Genomic DNA, 22571 nt, shown 5'->3' on the forward strand with positions numbered 1-22571 from the left:
TTTTCTTTTTCTTTCTCTTTGAGGAAGGAGGAAAGATGTGAGTGTACCTTGACTGGGTTTGCATACAGTTAATTTTCCTGCCTCAAAAGCACAGTGAGCTGCCAGTTTCAGAAAGCCCAAATGGAAAAATGGTTTCTTACAAGATGTAATGAAGATTTAAAACAAACAAGTGGGGCTGGGAGGTAAGGGGGGGTCTTGCTCTGTAGCCATTTGCCATTTCTGATTTTGCAAATAGCTCTGCAGTGTCGTTTGATCTATGCATCAGCATAATTTTACCAGGAGATATTTCTGGCCTTTTGCTTTACAGTCAGATCCCTTTGCTGGGCTATTAAGTTGAAAATGCAGTCAAGTATTAACATCGAAACTGTTTATGTAACCTCCCACTACACAGAACCCCTCCAAACACCCTGCAATTGAGGAAGGGAAGGAGGGGATGAAAAACAAGAGCTGGATAGAAATAGTGCCTGCTCTGGGATTTAAATAGGTCAGTTCCTTCCAATAAATAGAAGTTAGGCTGTTGATATATGCCCATCTACTTAAACTGTCATCGAAGTTCACTGAGCTGCATTCCAGCAGAGATTGCTGGCCTTAGGGATGCAAAAGGCTTTGTTACAGAAGACTTTAAGAGGGAAGAGGAAGGAGGAACAAAGAAATAGCCAGAAAGGAGATCATACAGGTACTACACTTTCAGATTCCTGGTGGCACTTACAAGTGTTGATAAGTCTTTCAGCATCTACCTTCAGAAAACTGCGTCCCGCTTTCCTACCTGCCCATGTGTTTGTCCCTATAGGATGCTTGCCTATGGCATAAGTCTAAAGGTTCCTTTTTTTCCATCTTCTGCTGAAGTATATTTAATTTGCTTTGAACAAGAGCAAACCCAAATCCCAGAGCCTCTGAATCAGGGGGAGTTATGGAGGGGGAATACAATGAATGTCTTAATCTTGTGTCACCCTTTCTTTGAGACACTGTGCTACATTAAATTGATTTTGCAAATGAAAGCTAAAAGCTAAGCAAAAGCCACCAATCTATTTTGCCTAAAGATGATTTTAGTGCTCTTTATGTTCCCCTAAATGACAAACCAATTTGTTACCTGCCTACATAAACATTTGCCTATATTAGCCCCAGAAATGTTTTATTTTTATTAGCCCAAACTTTATCTTTTTATGAAGACACAGGGGCCCAATAAAATTAGTGTGCAAATATAATACCCAATTTGCATTTTTCCATGGTCAGCAGAAAAGCTAAGTAAAATCAATTTGATATTAGGTCAGCATATACATCAATAAAGCATACGCTCACACAGGACCATTGTAATGGTCCCTGTAATTTCTGTGCTGCCAGAGTAAAGAGATTAAATAATATTAAATGCTCCAAAATAGCTTTGCTTTTAAGGGGAATGTAAAAAGAAAAAGAGAGTTTGGCATAAAACGGGCAATAAAGGATAATAGTTGCACAATCTCCAACTTTAAAACATTGTGACAATGATCTCAGAGGCAGGCTTCCTGCAAGACAGCCCCAGTTCAGCCAAAATTATGTTTAAGCACATTTTTGAGTACAATACAAGTCCGTCAAACAAATCACGTATTTAAGCACCTGACAGAGTCTGAATGAAAATCTGGAGCTTGAAAGGTTTTGGATCCAGTTTTGAGCATGATATGCAGGACTACTGCTGGGTAGATGGTCCATGCACAAGTGAGGCTTTGCTAAGGAAAAACCCTCTGTGCTCCAGACAGGGCTGACTGAACGTGGTGGCAGGGGAGGAGAGTCAGTGAGCAATGAGGGTCCCGTGTAACAGTGCTACCCCTTCATGGGAACCAAGATACTGCTGCCTCCCATTTCAGGTAAAAGTACATAGGAATAGGTGTCTGACTTCCAAAACCAGTAGTCCAGTCCATCTCTGTGTGGTACAAACAGCATCATTTTGACCTTCTGTCTCAGCTTCTTTGTGCTGCTCAAGCCAGCTATAAGAAGGCAAGAAAGAAAAGCTTGTGTATATCTCACCTCAGCAAGTCCAGTGGGATTTGGTAGTGACCAAAAACGTTGTTGTTTTGCACTCTCGTGTTGCTGAGATGTGCGCTCTTACCCGAAATGACATTTGTGGCCAGAAGTAACAAAAATAAATGGGATTAGGTGCTGATCTGGTCTCTTAGGAAAAAACCAGAGCACGGTAAATTCTGCTTGGATTTGATTTGCTAAAGCAGTTTAATGTGGTAGAGATGAGGCGCTTGGGGCAGCGCCGACATTGGTGTTCATTTTTGACGCAGATGTCGCGGTTCTGTTGGGCACAGCCAAGCCGAGGTGGCACAGGGAGGTGTAAAGCAACAGAGCTGGTTTGATTTCCTCGGTGGAGTCTTGAACTCACGGGGGTTTGATTATAAAACGCTGGTAACAGCCCACCTCATACTGCAAAGTACCTGAGAAAGGAAGACAATAATGGAATTCATTTGCGATGGATACATGTATTTCATTAAAATATACGTAGGTATTTAAAGCAAATGGTTATTTGGCCATATGTTTTTAGGATGATGGATTTCCGTTTCTTCTGATTGGAGCCTCCTGGTCTTCTACAGATGACAAGCTTTTTCTAAGTGACTTACCTCAACTCTGAAGTCCTCTACAAAGCAGAGAAATTCACTTCCAAGTTCTCCTGATGGGCACCAGTCTAAAGGCTTTCTGAAACAGAATTCTAGGGTCGGACTTGCTCATCCTTTGTACTCCATCAGCCTTAGTGCTAATTTGTGAATTTAAAGCGTTAGCACACCATGGCTACAAGACCTAAAGAAATCACAAATCTGCCGTCCGTTTCCGGTCTGATATGGTAGTAGAAAAGATCCTGGATGTCAAGTGAAGTCCTACCTTGGTTCTGTTACAGTACTTCATTTTGGCAGTGCAAATGGAATTCCATAAAACAGATTGAAATTGCTTGAAATTTTTAGATACTTATTATTAAGCTGCTACATACAAATACTGTCATTTTCATGTTTTTATAGTAGCATAAAAATGAAAATCGAATGAAAATGGATAAGTGAATTTGTTGCCTTCCTGTGAAGGTTTAGAATTTTATCAGACTGTCTTTTTTATTAAGTAGAAAATGTTTTCTGTGCAACCCTGTTTTAGTTGTAGTAGTGTAATGTGTAACCAGGAGTGGAAATTGTTGTTTCCTGGTTGAAAGGTGGGGGAGTGTTGCCAGTGGGATTGCTTTAAGTGACTGGCTTGTACATGCTGCAGCATTAGAGGGTAAGGAACATGAGTTGAGGGCCAAACAGAGTGAGTGATATTCAGAGTGAGAGATTTGAGCTGCTTGCCTGCAATTAATTGAGTTTCTTTTCCTTGTGACATTTGCTAGGTGTTTATCACCACTGTGGTAACTTGATAGCCAGAATAGATGTTGAGGTTAATGTTGTTTGTTCTGACTAGCACCTTAGATCCTCACAGCTTTGCCCAAGGGAATTCTCCTCTGCAGCAGAGAGACAGGATGGCAGTGGGTGAGTAGTAGCAGGATATGAGGGAGTAACACACAGTGGCAGATTGTTTAGGTCCAGTCATAAGTCAAGGCAAATATTATCAATTATGATGGTAGTGGTAACCTTCAATGGGAAAAGAAAATGTTTATTTCAATCTTCAAGATACTTTCCAGAAGAGAAAATAAAAAAAAAGAAACAATTCCAGGCACATGCCTATATTTCTTTCCTTAGAAAACTGGTTTTGTCAAATAGTTTTGTTTCTGAAATTCACTGCTGTGGCATTTAGAAGGGCAGAAGTGGTACCACAACAGACTATTTCTCTGTGTTTCCACAACTCTCAAAGTTGTGGCTAAATGGACTGTGCCTTTCTGTCATTTTGCTTAAGTGCTTTTGGCATCTACTAAGCAAAGCTATACACTTCTAATCGTCTTAATTTTGATTGATCTTTTAAATCCTGAAGTAGAAAATAGGATGCATTTTCAATGTAACATTTAAATTAAAATATGAAATGGTGTTTTGTAGTTGTTTAGTGTGTTAATTTTGGCCAGCAGCCAGATGCCCAGCCAGATGGTCTCTCTTATCCAGGACAGGGTAAGAAAAATAAGATGGAAAGGCTCATGGGTCATGATAAAGACAGGGATATCACTTACTAATGACCATCGTGGACAAAGCAGACTTGACTTGTGGGAAATGTAATTTATTGCCAATTAAAATAGACTTGTATAGTGAGAATTATTGAATATAATAATGATTGTAATAACTGTTATGAAGCATAAATAGAAACAATATTGTAACTGAAGACAAAGCCAAAAAACACCCTAACTAATCCTCTGTCCAAAAGATTTCCTAATCAGGGTGCTATTCCAGATCCAAAGAGTGGCAGTCCTGCTGCTGAGCATCATATTCATGCTGAGCCACAGTTCCTTTAATCTAATGCTGGTTTTCCAAGAGTGGAGGGAAACTCCTCTCCTTCTGCAAAAATGATCCCAGACTTTTGCTTTTGTTTTCTAAAGTTGTTTTGCTGATTTGTCTCCTTCCTCCCACACTGCTTGATGTTAATGCAAATGATGTGGGATGGTCATTGACTCCTGGCAGACAGTGTTGTTTTCCTTTTTGCTACCTCCCACTTTTCTTGTGCAGACAGAATTGACCCCACCAGCTGCTATGTTTCTCAGACACATTCTTTCTTATATTTTTTTTTTGCCTCTGGGGCTGAAAAACACTAGAGAATGGTGAAGCTGGTGTATGAAAGAACAAATGAATGGCTGAGTTACAGGCAGAGCAGCTGTAGGACTTCTAGAGATGCTAAGGAAATTAAAGGAGAAACCAGCAATTGTCTCCTGAGAACAACAAAAAATGTATTGATTATTCCTGTGGTGCTGTGAGGTGTGATGTACCGTTGGGAAAACTGAGAATTTCTAAGAATTAAAAAATTAGCTCAGTTATGCTCTAAGGACTCTCAAACATCTTTGAAAATAAAAGTCTAACTTTGGATATATATGCAATGTATCTACATAATTGTAATTGGGGGGAAAAAAAAAGAAAGCTTGGATTTAGTTCCCAGTCTCCTCACAGTGTGTAAACTTTTTACTGCAAAACAAAGATTTAAACTGTCTCTAGCAATTGGAGCCTGCTTAGCATTACCCCTGCTGTGTGTGTTCAGGTTGAGATAAGACATCTAACTGAAGTCCTGACCTCTCATAGTCGTTAAAATTCCCAGAACCCATTTTGAAAGAGCATCATTTTATTTCCTGTTTATTAAATGCAGTCACAGCATCTCTCACAGAGAAAAGATGCTGCTTGACCCATGTAGTTTAAGGCTGAAGAAAGTGGCCAAAGTGTTGTGGTTTCAGTACTTAGGGATTAACCCATATTAAGTTCAGTATAGTTGGGATCTAAATCTCCCTTCCGCCCATCTGTAATTTGATGGGGACATGGCACATTTTTGTGCCATCACTGGAGAAGGTTGCTGGATTTAATCCTGGCCTGTTTTCCATATGTTATTTATTTTTGAACTTTTCTTTCAGTCAGGGCAGATGCAGTCCCAAATAGTTACCAGATTTTTGAAAAATAGCCTCCAAATCCTCCAGAGCAAAGCCTAATAAATGTAATTTGTAGCACTTTACTGTTGCTTGGTGCTGTTAAGGCTTGTACCAAGTGTAATGCAGGGTGCAATGGGCTTTACCTTGTTGCTGGACCCCCACAGCTATTCCTGTGGCCCCAGGGGGGCATTTATCACAAGTGAGAGTAGTTAAACTCACTGTAGTAAATCTTGGTTTTTAAAAAAAGAGCCAAATTTGTTGTTTCAGATTTGGCTCCACGTCATTAGTTTTGCAGCCCGTGTGCACTCTGCTGTATGGCCTGGCATGGAGACCTGGTGCCTCTGCCTCTTTTGGTTACAGACTGCGCCTATTTATAACATATGAGCAATTTTAATGAAAGGGTGTGCTTTGAAAATTAACAGTCCTTTGTTGCTACATCTGGGTCTGAGTTTAAGGATCTTTATTTCTCTTTTTCCCCCCTGCCCCCTTCTTCTGCAGCAAACCTGCGTCCAGGGGCTGAACAGAAAGTGGTGTTCATCACTGCACGGGTCCATCCAGGGGAAACACCATCTTCCTTCGTCTGCCAAGGTGAGTGTCTGCACGGAGGTGGCAGATCTGGTGGGATCTGCTTTCCAACTGATGCATGTATTTGGTTTGGATAGCTTTGACTGTGATAGAAGGCTGAGCTCACATGACGGATTTTCCCATACTGAAATGAAGTACTGGACTTTTTAACCTTTTGTAACTGAAATACAGTTAACTTCTAACCTCTTGGAAATAAAGCATACATCAGGAATTATTTTTGGGACCAACAATAATCACGTGACGTACCTAATGTCAAAGTGATGTATCCAATATTGTGCTTCAAAGACCAGACACAGGAACTGAACTGGTATAAACTGGACTAGTGATCTGGCTATTAACAGAGATGGCAGAGAGCATGCACAACAGGGGAAGTTCAGGAGTTTAACCAAGAGGAAGACCTTGAGCCTTCATCTGAAGACCCTCTGGGTGATAACATGCATGCACAAGGAGGCAGAAACCATGTAAATGAGTTCTGGGAAATAATTAGCTTAAACCTGCCCATTCCATGAAATATAATGAATATATATACTATGAGTGAATATAATATGCACATGTTAGGAGGAGACATCCCCTGTGCTGCCTGGTGCCGCAGCAAGGAATACCTGGTTCGTGACACTTGGTGGTCATTGAGTGTCTTCGCTTGAACAGTGAGGGTATTGGCAAAATCTCTCATCTAATATCCAGCTGCCTGTCTTTTTTGAGGCAATAGGAATAGATTATGTCCAAGTCTCGTGAATGTTTGCTGAACTCGGTCAGAACTGGGCTCTGACACTATTTGGGAAGAACTGACACGATGTGATCACGTAAGGCTCCTTTTCTTAGTAAAATGGGCTGGAAAAGCTCTGGGATTGGTTCTGTGTTAATTCTTTATGCTTTCCTGCTGGCTTCTAATTCCAGCTTCTTTTCCACCACAAAGCAGTGACCCTAGTTCTCCAACAGAATTCCAAGAGGCCTCTCTTTGTCTGAAGCTGCTGCTCCGAGGAGCGCAGCAACCAGTGGCTGACAGCTGTTTGCTGCACAGAGCATTCCTGCTAAAAATAGAAAGCAAAATGCCCAGCTTGTATTCATAAAGAGTTGTAAATCTCGGGCTTCTGGGTACAAATAAATAAATAACCCCGGCACGCATTGACATAACTTCATTGTACAGGTCTGAAATGCTGTACTTATGTATGTGGCTGTCTGCAGTGGTCAGGTGTTGATGGAGTAAATCAACAAGGGCAGGGGCAATTTGCTAATTCACTGCAACAGCTCAGACCGGGCCCTGCCGAGCCGACGAGTTGCATCAATCAAGCACATGCAGAATTTATTACATTGTCTGCTCGTAGTGCCGCAGACTGGTTTGCCACTGGCCCTGTTGGTACCTAAAGACCTCGGTGGGAAAGGTCTGGCACAGGTTTGTGGTCTTCTCCGTGCGTTCCTCATCCTGGCAAGGTCCTGTGTCTGGCACATCTCTGAGGCAAAAGGTCAACAGCTGTCACTTCTGCTGCCCTGGCCCCGTGGGCTAGAAGGACACTCAACCTCTTCTTGTTGGCCTGTGGAGTAGCAAAGGTAAAACCCTTCCTTTAGTAAAACAATGCTTCAGACTGAGAGCAGGGAAACTCAATGAGTTTCCCATCTCCTGCGGTGCCATAGTCAATGCAGGGCATTATGGCACACATGATGTTTGCTAATGAATATGGATTTTTAATTGGCTGCTTTGATTCTGTTTGTGGCTGCTGGCATAGCCCTGTGAAATGAAAGCTGAGGCGTGCTGCTGAGGTGGTACTTTGTAAATGATGTTATTTTATTTTGATAATGGAGAGTTTATTCAAAAGGGAAATGAAAAAAAAAAGGGAATGTGTAAAAGCAGGTGGCACGCTTAGCCTGATGAAACAACTAGATAGAAGTCATGCTCTGATTGTCTCAGAGAAACTTTGTATTTTGTAGGGAAAAAACACCCCAAACAAAAAGAGAGCGGGAAAGATAAGAAAAATTAATAGGGAGGTATCAGTCTTGGAGAAGCTCATCAGAAACTTGCTGTGGCTGCAGTTATAAGGCATGCTTGACTCGTTTGGAAATGCATAGATCCACAGGCACTGAACTCTGCAGGGCACTGAGCCATTCTGCCCAGTGCAGACCAAGCTGCCTTGTGTGCATAATCAGTGTCAAGACAAGTAGAAATGTCAACCATTTCAAGGCCACTGCAGCATCGTTTCTAGCACTGCCAAATGTGAAATTGGGTGCTTGCTCCATCTTTGGAAACTTCTATGTGGGAGAGTCAAAAGAAGGGATAAAAAAAACATTCGTTTGGCAGTCAAGTGAGGGCACACTTAGGGATTTTATTTCTGGAGTCTTGGGAAGCTTTTTGGCATATATAGGTGTTGCAGATTTTATATCCAGATGCCAGCTCAGTGCATATGGAACATGTCAGGATTTTTTTTTTATTAGTGGAGAGATTTCTTCTTGCATGTTTGATTATGCTCACCACCTGAAGTATTAAGATACGGAAGCTAAGATTCCTAAGAAGCAAGCAGCCTCTCACGTTTGGAAGAGCAGAACTGTGAGTGCCCACACCTGGGGAATCAGTCCATAGGGGAATAGATAATGAGTTAGAAGCTTTATTTACTATTCTTGTTCTTCATTTTTTTCCAGTTGATGTTGGATTGCATTCAGTTCAGGCTCTGTCTTCCCCTTTAAAGCCCTTAGATAATAACTGACTCCTTATTCATTTTTCTGTCTTTGAGCTAGCCAGGTCTCTTCCTGACCTCTTTAGCCTTCTCTCTGCCAAGGGATACAAAGCTATGTAGTCCAAACACCAGCTTCCTGGGGCCTGACAGAAGCTACCTGTTACATCCTCCATTTTTTTGATTAGACAAGGTCCCTGAGAAGCAGGTTGTCTTGCCTTAATACATCAGGATATGCTTGGTCCTGTCTACTGGTCCTTTGTCCTCCACTTTTCCCACATATCATAAATCTAGGCAAGGATCTTTGTGTTACTTTAGGAAAAAAATGTAAGGTCGTCTCCCCGTTCAGAGCTGCATTGTTTCTGCGTCGTCCTTCTTCATGTTCCACTATGAAGAATCCACTGAAAACTGAATTTTGGATACAAATACCCTGCATTCCTGCAAACGTGGAAGTGTTATAAACTTGGATACACATTTCTGTCTCCTTCCAGCTGTGGAGTGCTTGCAGCAGTAGCCAGACTTCCCTAGAATCATCAGGCACCTCACTCAGCAGTTAAAAACAAGTGCTATAATATTTCACACATGGTGCAGCTGCTGAGCTGTAGTTCAGTTCCTTAAAAGGCAGACAGAACACTGGAGGGCCTCTTCATAAAAAGATGGATTAAGAACCTTTTGTTTCCATTTTGGTCTTTTAAGAGTTATTACAGTGCTTCAGGTTAGCCTTTTTAGGAAGTTTTCCTGATGGTTCTTAAGTTGTTGTGAAGTTCAGGGACAGAAATGGAGAGTCAATCACCAGAGAGTATATTCCCATGAGTACCCTTCATATCCAAAGGTAGGATGGTGTTTCTACTCCTCACACAGTGATGGTCACCATGAGCACTGATGCTTGTTTCACTTTTGGGGATGAATAGGCAGGAGTAGCACTCAGGATAAAGAGGATTTGTTTTCAGTTTGCTCTTATAGACCATTTTCTAATTGGTCTATAATCACTGCTGCTCCTGGAGGGCTTTTATAGTCAGCACAAAGCAGCGCAAAAATTCATCTTACAGCTTGAACTCATTTCTCATGGGCTGTTCAGATTTCTGAGGGATTTTTCTCAACTTGTGGTTTTAAATTATTTTCCTTTTTTTTAGATATTTCCCATAATTTTCCTTCCCCACAGTACCTTTATTTAAGAAAATGTATACTATTTTCTCTTTCACTCTGTGCTGTTAAGGCAAGTAAACTTACTCTTACAGGTAGGGTCAAATGTCAGGTAATACCTATAAATGTATGCAGTGTGCACCAATATGTGTGTGTAAAATCTGTGCAGGCCCCTACCCTCTAAACACTGATCATAAGCCAGCTTTCAAAAGGCTTGGATTTTATCCAAGATATGTTAATAGGAGTATTCCCCCACACACTCTTACCCCCAATGTTCTTATAGTCTTATTTTCCTTCCTGAGGTTGCTAGATTTTATCTTTTTTTTTTTTTCATGGTAGAAAAGCAACTGTCTCTCACTATCATGTGCTTGTAAAGTTGTAGGAGACACTGTGACTGCTATGTTTAAGTTTATCCTTTATGCTTTGGCTTTTGCCAGCAGTCAGTAATAGCAAGCTTAAGCATGTCTAGATGTACCAAGACAGGTACTTCACTCATTGATTTAACATATTCTGTTAGTAGGATGTCATTTGTTGTCTTTTGAACACATTTGCCAATGTGGCATTCACCGTGGCATCTAAATGCAAAAATGAAAATTTGTACCCTAAGCCTCTAATATCGTTTTCCAGGCTGGGAGCCCAGGATGGAAGACCCAGAGCAAGACAGGAGGGAGAGGGATCCCACAGCTGGGTTTGCAGATGCTGAGCATCTCATGCTAAGTGTAATTTGACCTGGAGCTGACCTTGAAGCTTATGGGCTGAATAGGGAATAGCCATTAAAGGAAAATATAAGGAAAATAGACACCTGGGACTCTTATCCATAAGAAATGGTGCAAAAGTTACTTTTCAATCAATCTTCTTTCTTTATAGCTGCTTAAATGTATGCTTCTCCTTGCTTCACCTCAAATCAGATAATATGAAATGAAGAAACAGACTACACTGGGCAATCTCTTGCTTTTCTGTTCACATTCTTGGTCTGTGTTTTTAACTCCCATCCTCTTGCCAGAGGGCAGGAAAAAAGAATCTGAAAACCTTTGTACAAATTTTGATTCTACATTTAAAGAATGCAGTAGAAGGGGACAAACTGGCTGAAAACAAGTCTCCACCAGCTGTTTCCTGAGTCCTGTTGTTCTAGCTCACTGAGCTAGTGGTTAACTGAACTTGCTCTCTGTGTGACCAAGGTGCTCCAGGTGCTATGAAGGATTTTATTCCTGGACAGATTCCACAATGGCCTCTTAAAACTGGTGGCAGTTTTCTAGTTCACTTCATGGAGGCAGTGCCTTCAAATTCTTTGCATTTGATCCTGCAGGATCCCTGAAGGAATTAGTAAGAGAGCCAAGCTCCTATAACATGATGAGTGTGACTTGAGTGGAGGCTTTTTTTTTTTTTTGTGGCTTTTTGCTTGTTTTGTTATTTGTTTGGGGGGTTTTGTGGTTTTTATTGCTTGAGGGAAAAGCAGTTTTAAGTGTGAGAAGAACCATTTTGAAGCCTGTTGCTCCTACATGGAATTTACCCAACCTCTGTTGTTTCTTATAAAGAAAGAGGAGAAATAAACTATTAGGGTTAAAAGCTGCTTTTCTTTTTCTTTCATTAAGTATAAATCTTTTGATCATTAGTGATAGTAACTTAAAGACAAGACAAGTTTTAAATGCAAGAATAAATGCAGCTAATGAAGCCTTTAAATGTGAAAAGGACTTTTCTGAAATAACAGAGGTGATGGCCTTGCTTACCTGTTTCCAGGATATAAATTCTCCTAAGGAAAAGAAGCTGTAGAGTTTCTAAAGAGTTCTGTAGGCATTGGTATGGGATGCTTTTAGTAACAGCAGCTGTACAGGAGAAAAAACACTGAACCTAGAAATTGCCTGTTGCAGTAACGATCAAGCCCTTAAGAAGCTTAAGAACATCATCTGCCAGACTTCATATCAGGCTGAATGTGCATTTGAATAAATGCATGGTTTGCATCAGTTCTGATCTCACTTCATCTGTTGTATTCTTCCTTCTAGCAAGCCAATTCGCCTTCATTTCCAAGCTATATTTCCTACCAGAGGAGGAAACAAAATAGGGTTCCATAGGGAGTGGGAATCTTATACGTGCATGTTTGTTATCTTACTGTCAAGTCTCACTTCTGTCTTCTCTGCCTAATGCAAGAGTCTGGAAACAAACACTTATGCTGTCCTGGCTACTTCTAGACTCCAAGTGAATGCCTCCATATGTATAAAGGCTTAGTCTGTAGTTCAGCTTTGGCTGTGCTTGCAGTGCATCTCTGGATGCACAGGGTGCTCTGCCTTGGCCATGCAGCAGGACTTGAGGGCTCTCTGGTGCAAGATTGCCCTTTGTGGGAGCCCTTTCCAGTGTTTCTGTTTGTGGGCTGCATTGGTAATACTGAAGAGAAAGGAACTGAATAGAAGCTCGCCTTTAGGGGTGTTTTATACTCTCTTGCCACCTCAAAGGTATAAAGACAAAAAGCTTCCATTCTCTTTCAATATTTATTGTATCCTATGCAAATGTCTTCTGCCTGCAATCCATAGGAAAATGCATCTGCTCTTGCAGAGTTCCACCCTAGAGGTGACTGCTCTTGGTCAAAAAAAAGAGTAGAATCTTTCTATAAAATGAACTGTTTTGTGCACACAGGGATGTGCATAAATTGTGTCAGGAGAGGATGGGGAGCACTCCTGTTCTTTTAGAGGCAGCTTAGCACTTGGAAGCAGTGAGAGAACATGGTGAACAGGAGCTGCAGTTTACGGTCTCCTTTACAGGAGTTCAGGAAACCAAATGATAAGAAACAAACTAAGGCAGCAGAATTCAACAGCCCAAACATAAAATGAGCTTCAGGGCTCTCTTAAAATTGTTAAATTGCATTCATCCTTCTCACTAAGTTGTGGGTTTTTTTCTTTAAATGCACAGCTTCTAAGCTTTAATACAAAGGGAAACACACTCTTCCTTGACTTCTAAAGCAACATGAAAAACACTGTTGTCCATCCCTTGTAAATCTCCTGGATGAGATTTTAGTGTGAATTATCCCAGGAGAGAGAAAGGTTGTTCTGAGAATAATAAAACATCAATATTGGAGTAATGGAAATAAAAGCTCCTTTTAAAATTGTGTTGATGTAAATAGAGTGTTAGAGGAGTTCCTGCTAACCAGTGTGACATCAGCTGTTACAAGACTGGGTTTGAATCAATTCACTGTGGTGTCAGGAAGGTATGAGAGGTTAGACACCTGCTTTCCTGAGCTGGAGGAAATTTATAATGAGTTTAAATTTCTCTGACTATAGAGTTATGTGATTCATTCTCTTACCACATATGCCTTCTGGATGTGCCAGGGAACTCCTGCACAGAAGAGAAGAAGGTGTGATGGTGGCAGGGTGGGCAGGGGGACTGTGCAGGGGTTGAGAAATCTGCAGAACCCTGGAGACCTGAGCTTGTCTCCAAGGGAGGAATTGTGTCATCTCTGGGGAAGGCTGTTGTGTGGCTGAGACACCCCTTTGCACCAACAGAAGCTGCTGCTTCACCTCTTCCATTCAACCAGTAGCAGCCGGAACAGAAAATTGGTCTGGTCAGGCAGGCTCATGCCCCCAGCCCGGGCCTGTGTGCTCACCTTGCTGCTTCCAGTAGGAGGAATGGGATCAGCATTCACTCCTCATCCCTGGGACAACAAGGTCAATTTTGCGTGCACAGCTAAGAAATGTCAAGTGGCTTTGTTTGATTCAGTTTGCCCTTTGCCCAGGGCAGGCCTTTGACTACCTCTGCTTAACTAATCCTCCTTACAGTAATCAGAGAGCTAAAGGAGCCCTTGGTCTTCAAGAGGGAGAATTGAGAAAGGTTTCACTGTAGAACAGCAGGCGAGTTTGTTTTGTCTCCATGTGAGATTGCCCAATTAATCTCTTAAACATACTGGCTTTGCAATGTTTCCTGACTGCTCATACTTTTGGATAACATTAGCTGAAAGATCATTTCCTTCCAGCTCTAACCAACCTGCCTCTAAGGCAAAGCATATCATATTTGTAACAGCACACTGTGGCACTTTGCTGATGTCTGAGGATAGGAAAAAAGGAAAATATTGATTCACCTCAACTTCGTAGTCCCTTGGCTTTCCTTAATATGACCTGTTTTTCCCTACAAGAAACTGCAGTCCAAGAGAATTATAAAGATGCTTATTCCTGTCTGCCCTGTTATCAGTTAGGTCAGGGCCCTTTTTTGCATCTATCCCTCTGGCAGCAAACCCTGCACTTCTAGGGAGCAGTACTACACCCATGCAACAGATCTTCTGAGGGCCAAGAGCATCCAGGGTAACCTGCATGCAGTTTTCCAAAACTGGACTTGGCATGCACTAGTCAAACAGTGCTGGAGCATCTGCTGCTACTGGGGAAATCCCAGGCAGAAACCTTGAAGCCCAGCCCCAGTACAATTAGACCAGGTCATGAATATGCAAAACTCAGAACAAAACTGTAAAAACCACAGGAAGTTCGGGGTTGTTTTGGGTCTCACTTGCCAGGCTCAGTTGTTAATGACAGAGAAAGGGCTCCTAGTAAGTGACCATCCCTGCTTTCAAGGAATCTAAGTTGTGAGATGAGCCCTTTCTGTAAGTGCAACAGTGTGTGAGAGCTGTGCTGATCAAGCTGCAGGTCAGGATTCACAATTAGGAATCTGTTCTGTTTTTTATACTTCAAACGTTTTCCATTCTCCTTCAGCAATGTCCCAGCTCTTCCTCACAAGTGATATTAATCTTGCTGGTCTATTGTTTCCAGCTTCATCCTCTGACCCTTTGTTCTTTGCCTGCCCTGGCTGGGTTCAGCTGAATTGATTTTTTTTGTTTTCATTTTGTTTTCAGTTCTTTTGTCTCTGAGGTGCCCTGCACTTGCCTCCTTGCTCCTTGTGCATCGCTCTAGCTGCTGCTCTGAGGAGTCACCATTCATGTGTGACTGGGACTTGGCCGCTGGAAACTTTTCTTTGACATGAGGGCACTTGGATTAAATTCTTCCTCTGCCCCTGCACAGATTGCTCACATGCTCTGTGTGTGCCTGTTGCAAGGCATTGTGTACACGTTTATAAGAGGCAAGCCACCTCGACCTCTCCAGCTTACAGAGAAAAGGGCGTAAAGCTTGTTTGGAGGGCAAGAAAAAGAGAGTTGGGATGAAAGCAAACCTCTGCCCCAGACAACAGCCCTTTAGAGGCTGGCTTTGCTCTTTCGATGCAGTCCAGCTTCTCTGGACTCTGAGGATGGAGAAGAAGGGTAACAGGGCACATGTCCCAGCAAAAATGGGGCACATTCTTTACCAGTCCTGTTTAATTTTATCTAGGAAGAAATGTAGACACAAAGTGCTTTGCTGGGACCCTAATGTGTGGCAAGACAGGAAGAGTAGATTTGGGGTAGTCTTGAACAGTGGCACATGGCTCTCTTAAAATATCACCCTCCCCAGGCAGGTTCGTTCCTGATGCAGTTTCCAGATGTGCCCTATAGTGTTAGTTCAAGGGTTAAATCATGTATTACATGTTCAGCAAGTGGTAATACTTTCCTGGTATCCATGCCCTGTCTCAGAGGTTATGGTTTTTGTCTTTGCTGCTGCTAAATGTAGAAGATAATTGGGGATGGGTAAAAATTAATTAATTTTTATTTTTTTTCTAATGACACAGGTTTCCAAAGAGTCTTTTACTTGAAATTTCATACGAACTCACATTTATATTTCTCCTATTTTCCCTCTCTCTCTTTTTTTCTTGTTTTCCTACTTTTTTGTCACTTTATCACCGAATGAAAAAAAAACAAAACAAGACATGGTAGGGGGGAGGGAAGGAACAAAGTAAGGTAGAAATCTGTGTTCAGGTTAAAAAGGAGGAAAGGGAAAGTCTGCAGGAATTTTTATGAAAAAGTTTCTTCAAAATTTTCAGCCAGTGGTACAGTGTATAGGCAAAATATTACAAAGTTGGATGTACTTTATGTTATTGGCAAGCATGAGACACATCTTTGGGTGACGACAGAACAGATGTGACAGACAGGGACAACAGGGCAAGTTCTGTCTGGTTCACCAAGGTCTCCACCTACCCAAAAGTAGCTATTTCTAGCATTACTGAGAGATTTCAATTTTCATAGTTATTAAAGTTCTACTGCTTTGGTGTCTCTAGTATGAATGACACTAATCAGCACTGTGTCCTGTCCCCTTACAAACACTGGCATGTGGTGTCACAACAGCCAAGAGGGAACAGGAGGGTGCCTAATTCTCTGCTACAGGAGAAGCCATTCAGCCTCACTGAGCTTTAACCATCTTCCATCAAAGGGAACATGATCTGTCAGAGAGTCAAGAGCAGCGCTGAAAAATGCTGTGACCCAGCCTTCTGCCATCTTTTAAAAGTTGGGTCTGTCGCTTAGTCCTTGGGAGAAGCAGGGCACAGAACTGGAAATATGTTGGAGCTGCCCTCCTAATTCACTGCAGGGAATTCACTGCCTGCCCTGGAGACAGCAGCAAGGAGGTGGCTGCCACCACACTCAGCTGACAGACCCCTGCAGTGGCTTGGAAATCACCCTTACCTTTGCAATGTGCCTGCCTGTCTAGAATCTCAGTTTATCCAAAGTGCTCAGTGGCACCTTTCCCTTCTGATGTCTGTACCTTTCATACAGTAAAAGAGGCTGTTTGTTAAAGTCAAATTTACCTTTAAGATGTTAGAATTCAGTCTGACTATTCAAGGTAGAAAGTTAGAGAGTCTTCGCCCATGGTTACATGTGAACTCCAATTTTTCTTCCTGGCAATGTTCCTACTGGCCAAGGATATGAGGGAAATAGCACCTTGACATTAGCTTATGTGGTCACAGTGCTGCCAGAGTGTAAACCCATCACTGCAAAGTGCTGGGGGAGAGCTTCTCTCTGAGGGCTTGCTGGCACTTGAGAGTTCATTTGCATCTGAGGCAGGCTGTGAATGTAGAGTGCAACAGAACATTTCTCCAGCAATTCTTATTCTGGAACAAGAGCATCTTATTCCTTCTTAGTTTAATATGCTTCAAAGTAGATTCTGTAATAAGACTGTCTCCAAACAGAATTCTTTAGGAAATGGTGGTTTGTTTTTTTTCTTCTTCCTAAAACAGCAACAACAAAACCTCTCAATCCTTAGAGGACTCCTGAAATTTATATCCCTCTGACTTCCTCCCTCATGCTCTTCAGATGGAAACATGTACTTTTATACTCTCCTGGAGAATTTCACTTCTTCACAAGGAGAGACATCAGTGGCTTGTGGTGGCCCTACTCATGTGAGGGAAGTTTGCACCCTGAATATTCTCTCTCCATTGTTAATTACCATCACCTTTAGGATCTGTAGTGCAGCTCCATTTTCCCAGCAAAATTTTCTCTGGAGCTGAAGTAGGGGCTTATGCCATATTCTGCTGCTTAACAGCCAGGAGCACATCTGTACTGACAGGGAGTGACCCTAATTTATTTCTGTGGAGCTTGTTCTTGCCTGGATGTCATGCACTGTAAATAAAATAACAGATCCATCTCCACTGATGAGGGGCAGAGCAGAGCTTTTGCAATTTTCTTCCTCGTGTAGAGACATGGTCATTTTTTTTATTCTTCTATAAGACAAAAAAATAAACCACAGGGGAAAAAAAAAAAGCTTTTTCCTGCTGGAGCCTAGTGCAAGTAGCTATCCAACAAGTCCCTTCCAGCACCACTGAATGTAACTTGCAGATACACAACTTTCATCTTTGATTCAAGGAGGGGAAGTTCAGATGCAGACAGTATTTTCTTGGCCATCAGGCCTTCCCTGAGGGTTAGGGTTTTGTTCAAAAAATCACTTCTTTTTTCCTTTTTTTTTTTTTCTTTTCCCCCAGTCACCCAGAAGTAGTTCAGGTGTTGTGTACAGTCCCTTCTTCCACTGCCTGTTGAGACTGAAGCTACAGACTTTGTTGTGCAAATTGACTTCCATGTTTCTTTTCCATTTTGACTATTCCTTGACACATTAGAACTGCTCGGCCTCTACTCCCTTGCTATCCTGTATAAAGAGGGAAATGGATAAAGATCTACTTTAGTGTCTCACATGCTTCTGTTTTGGTTCTGTGCTACTTTTAGACGTCTTTGAGGGGCAAACCCAGAGCAAGCAGGAAGCTCACACTTCAGGGGACAGGGAGCCACCTCTCAGGAAGAGCAAAGCGACTCTGGTGCCGCTCTTGCCCTGCACATGACCAGAAGGTAACCACAGGAAAGTGTAAAGTAGCTCTTTTGAATTAACAGGATTCTCTCCCTCTGATTCTGGACCTGATGGTTGCCCATTTTAGGAGTGCTGGCTTACTGGGTGACACCAGCATTCCAAAGTGGCTGCAGACTTTGTGCCCTGCTTTGCCACTGGAGTCCTGCAGGTGCCTTTGCCTGGCTGGGAGCAGGCGAGCTTCCTTGTACCTTTTCAGTTGATTTGAACAGAAGGACAGGAAAATCCTATAAAAGTGAAGCAGTATAACCTGCAAACCTAGTAAAGTGGAAATCAATGAAGCAGCCAAAAGGTGCCATTACAGCTGGCTTAGTGTAAGTTTTCAGGTATTGGGAGCAACAAAGCAATCACGTTGTTTGTCCCCACAGGGGAAGTGAGGGCAAATAGTTGTGCAGGTTCCTACCAGGACAAGCTGTCATTGTAATGATCTGGGGAATGTATGGATGTGCCATCTTCATATATGAATGGCAAAGCCACATCTTCAGTACAAGTGAACAGCTGAGGTTCAGTCCGGAGGAGTGGACACCTCAGCTCTTCTTTTGAGTGGACTAAACTAAGCTGAAGCACAGGGAAGAATTCCTTTCAGCTTGCATTCCCACTTTGTTCTGAATCCTGTACCTGTATCTTCTTGAGACCCAGATTGTTAAGGCACCACGTCATCTGTGAGGGCATCCCATATGCTCTTTCTCTGTTCCAGCAGGACATGTTCTACTTTCACGCTGGCAATGGGTTGCAGCAGGACTCTTTCTAGCTGAGTAGCCCACTTCTGATGTGGCCAATAGCAAAGGTCTACAGGTTGTTAAAGGTAAAGGCAAATTAATAGAGGTACTCCCAATATACTCTGGCAACACTCCAGAGCTGAAGGAAACTGGGAAGGATAGTTGTGAATGAGTGATGTTCTGCAGGGCCCCTCTTGCCTCTGCCTGATTCAAACCTATTGCTTCTCGGTCTCTACTTGACTGAGCAACATGTTTGCAGATGTTGGAAACCATTTTTTGAAGGCGTTTAAAAATACATATTTTTCATTTCTTTCCTAGCATTATTTATATAATGCCCTTTTCCTTTTTCACTGTATATTAGATTTTCATATGTAAATGTATTCTCCATTTCCCTCCACAGTTATTCACCTTTTGCCTTCCTGGCTTATAACACATTCTGTGCTTGGTTAATCTATCCATCTTCAGACTTTTGTAGTTCTTATTGCTACCACAGTTAATACTGTAAGACTCAGAGCACAGTGTAGCTACTGCTTGTGCTCAGTGTACCTGCAAAACAGCACTATATGGCAAGCCCCAAGGCAGGTGTTAGGAAAAACTAGTCCAGCCCTCCATTCCTAGTGCCCACCTTTGTTGAACTAAGCACACTGAAAGCCCAAAGGTTCCTGATGCCCAGAGAAAGGCACTGCTGCCAGATTGTGAAAGATTGTGCCAGGTTCTGGGCATAAAGGGAGTGCTCAAGTCCCAGGGAGATGATTCAGCAAACGACTTGAAGGGAGAAGGGTCTTCATCCTTGGCTATTCCTTGCAAGTTAGAACTAAGTCTGCTTAGTCCCCTGTGTCCATCAAAGTTTATTTTTATCACTTTTATAGCTCCACTGGGAATCTTCTCCCTGGTGCAGGCAACTTTGGAAACTTTACACTTGTGGTGCAGTCTCCTTGCTGGCCCCAGAAAGGTTTCTGACCTCCACGTGTCCAGTTGTCATGATGGGGAAGAAAGCAATCATCTTCCAGGCTCTGGGGAGCTCAGCAACAACAACATAATGATCTAGTTTCTTTTTCCCCCCCCTGCAAGACCCTTATATCTCTAAATAGAAAGCTGGAGAATGAAGTGATTTTCTGTTTCTGTTTTTTACCTTTTTGCTAGTGCTGTGTGAGTTGTTGGTGTACAGCTGAGAGTCCCCTTCAGGGCCATGGTGAAAAGTCTGATGTTTTGTGAGTTGATAAGGATAGTAGGAAACAATGCAAGGATGCCTGAGTGAATTCTGCCAGGGTACATGCCGGCTTAACTCTGGTTTGTGCATTCCAGATTTTACTCCCCTTGTGTTTATTTGCCCCCCTTTGCAATCAAGCCTCTTTTCTGTGTTGTCTCTTTTTCTTGTACATCAGGGAAGGTGGAATCTCCTGCATATTTCTGTTCAATTCTAAGGCTTAAATCTTAGCTGTATTTAAAATTAGTTAATTCTGTAAAAACTGAGGACCATAATGCAGCAAATATTTTTTGAGCTGTCTAGAGGACTCACACTCATGGGAAGGACAGACTCTGAATAATAATGACCAAGCACATCATATTCTGAAGCAACATCTTGAGAATGATTCTGATAAATCCCAAGTAATTCATTAATAAAGCGAGATCATCTGATCCTTGCAGTGTTTCTCTAGGAACCCTTTTGTTTTTTTCCCAGGAGGAAAAGAGGCATCATCCAGGGGGTATTGGTAGCCTCATTTTGATGCAAAGAGAACTCCAAACTCCTTACAGCATATTAAGGAAATTAAAGAAAACAAAGCCAACCAACAAAGCCACCCACTCAGTCTGTGTTGCACACTGAATTTAGGAACCCTTTGGGCAATCCTGCAGCAGCAGCTGTGTGCTCCTGCCAATACCTCCTCTCTTTGTCAACCTGACAGGTTCTTTCAAGTGAATTCCACAGGTCTTTGCTGGTGCACCAGTTCTACTGGAGAACTGTACAACTGCCCTCTGGGCCTGGGGAGATTAGTTTGTAGCTAAGCAAACTACTCAGCCATCAGAGTAGTCAAGTGGCTGAGATATGGGCTCATCACTACAGAGGTCAGGAAGCAGTCCATTTCCCTCTATTCAGGTTTGCACTTTTTGCCAGACAAATCCAGCCTTGGCCTCATTCTGCTCCCTTACATTGATCTGGTTTTTTGAAGCCAGTGGGTCTCCCATTGCTGCAATGAAAGGAGAGCTGGGTACCGTGAAAGAGTGGGAGGGATTAACCCAAAGTACCACCTGAACTCAGTGCTGGTGGAGAGAGCCTATGGGTCCCATGCACTTGATTTCGTTTGGGAGAAAAAAAAACAACCAGCAGAACTGAGAGTACTTAAGCGGAGGCGGCTAGGGCTAGAACTCCTCCTAATTTGTTGGGGATTGATCGTAGGATGGCATATGCAAATAGGAAGTACCACTCAGGTTTGATGTGTGGAGGTGTTACTAGTGGGTTTGCGGGTGTAAAATGACTGACTAGCAATACTGATTGTCTCTGTTACCAGAAGTCTTGCCATCTTGACCTCTACAGGGCTGATTTTTAGGAAGTGCTTATCTTAGGGCAGAGTGGGGTGGGAATGGACTGTCGGTGGCACAGATCTCCTCTAGTGACAGCTGTGTAGGAACAGAAAAGTTTCAGAATTTTACTCAACACCTAGTAAACCCATTTTTGTGGCCACTTGCCACATTTCCAAGTGCAGTAGGCTCCAATGAGCTTTCATGAGTTTGTTTGGAAAACCCATCTGCTGGTTTTGGCCCCAGTGAAGCCAGTTTTGCTGCCCTGCAAATCTGGCCATTGCTATCTCAAGTTGAACACACTAAAATAGCAGACTCTGGTAGCAACTTGCCAAAAATCAGCAGTGCTAGAAACCAAGATCAGGCATTCTGGCTTCTGGTCCCACATCCTAGTCACTGGGATTGCCAACTTTAATTATGTTTTACTGGCAATGTATATCTGTATCTTTTCAGTGCTGAATTGGGATGTTGTGCTCCAGCCCAGCACCAGCAGTTGCATTTTCTTCAAAGCAGATGTGAGTCCTTTTATGAGGAAAGAGCTACAGCGCATAAAAATACATAGGAAATCCCAAACACTCATCACTTAGCAACTTTTTGCACTGAACTGATTGCACTTCTAGACTACTGATTTGTGGCTGACTCTATTCCAGTCACATCCATTTTGCTACAGTCTCCCTGCTTGAAATGAATCTGGAACATTATGGTCTGGAACATTATGGGGTTTTGAGGCATTGTTTGCACGGTCTTAAGACATCTAACAAAAAGAGTAGGATATTGCACATGAAGGGCAGTGGTATAAGTGTCCCTCCTTTATGTGGAATATCTATAATAAATTTGCAGGACTTCCATCCCAGCCAGTCCTGTCCCATCAGTAGATGCATTAAAATGGAAAAGGAAGTCTGCCTAGTTCTAGCCTGGAGTCCTGCCTAGTCTACATCATATGGTCCACCAGTAGTTCTAGAATGGTTTACTGTGGCAAAGTGTTCCCAAATCTTCACTGAAATTGCAATCTTAGTTGATGTCACGTGTCATCTGGGGCTGTAACTCCAGAAATGTCTCCTGTATCCGTACAACAGTGTAAGAAGGAATTTTATAATTTTATAACTCTGGAAAGCAGTTAAAATGTTTGGATACCAGAATGGTCAGTCTTGTTTTACTGTAGAGCTGTGATGCAGTAACACAACCGGTACTCACTGTCCTCACAACCTGTGACCTGCTGATCTGTTTAGAGAGACCTGCCACACACTCATGGTCC

General features: G+C 42.4%; 1 protein-coding gene across 1 annotated transcript in view; it reads left to right on the forward strand.

Moving 5' to 3' along the window:
* The window catches only part of AGBL4 (ATP/GTP binding protein like 4), an 895196-nt gene that overhangs the window by 672486 nt on the left and 200139 nt on the right, over nucleotides 1–22571 (forward strand). The window contains exon 7 of the mRNA XM_018072022.2: nucleotides 6005–6094. Within this exon, the coding sequence (XP_017927511.1) occupies nucleotides 6005–6094 (90 nt within the window). The remainder of the gene's footprint in view (nucleotides 1–6004; nucleotides 6095–22571) is intronic.

This window comes from Manacus vitellinus, unplaced genomic scaffold (assembly GCF_001715985.3).
Source record: "Manacus vitellinus isolate BGI_N305 unplaced genomic scaffold, ASM171598v3 scaffold_21_pilon, whole genome shotgun sequence".
NCBI lineage: Eukaryota > Metazoa > Chordata > Aves > Passeriformes > Pipridae > Manacus > Manacus vitellinus.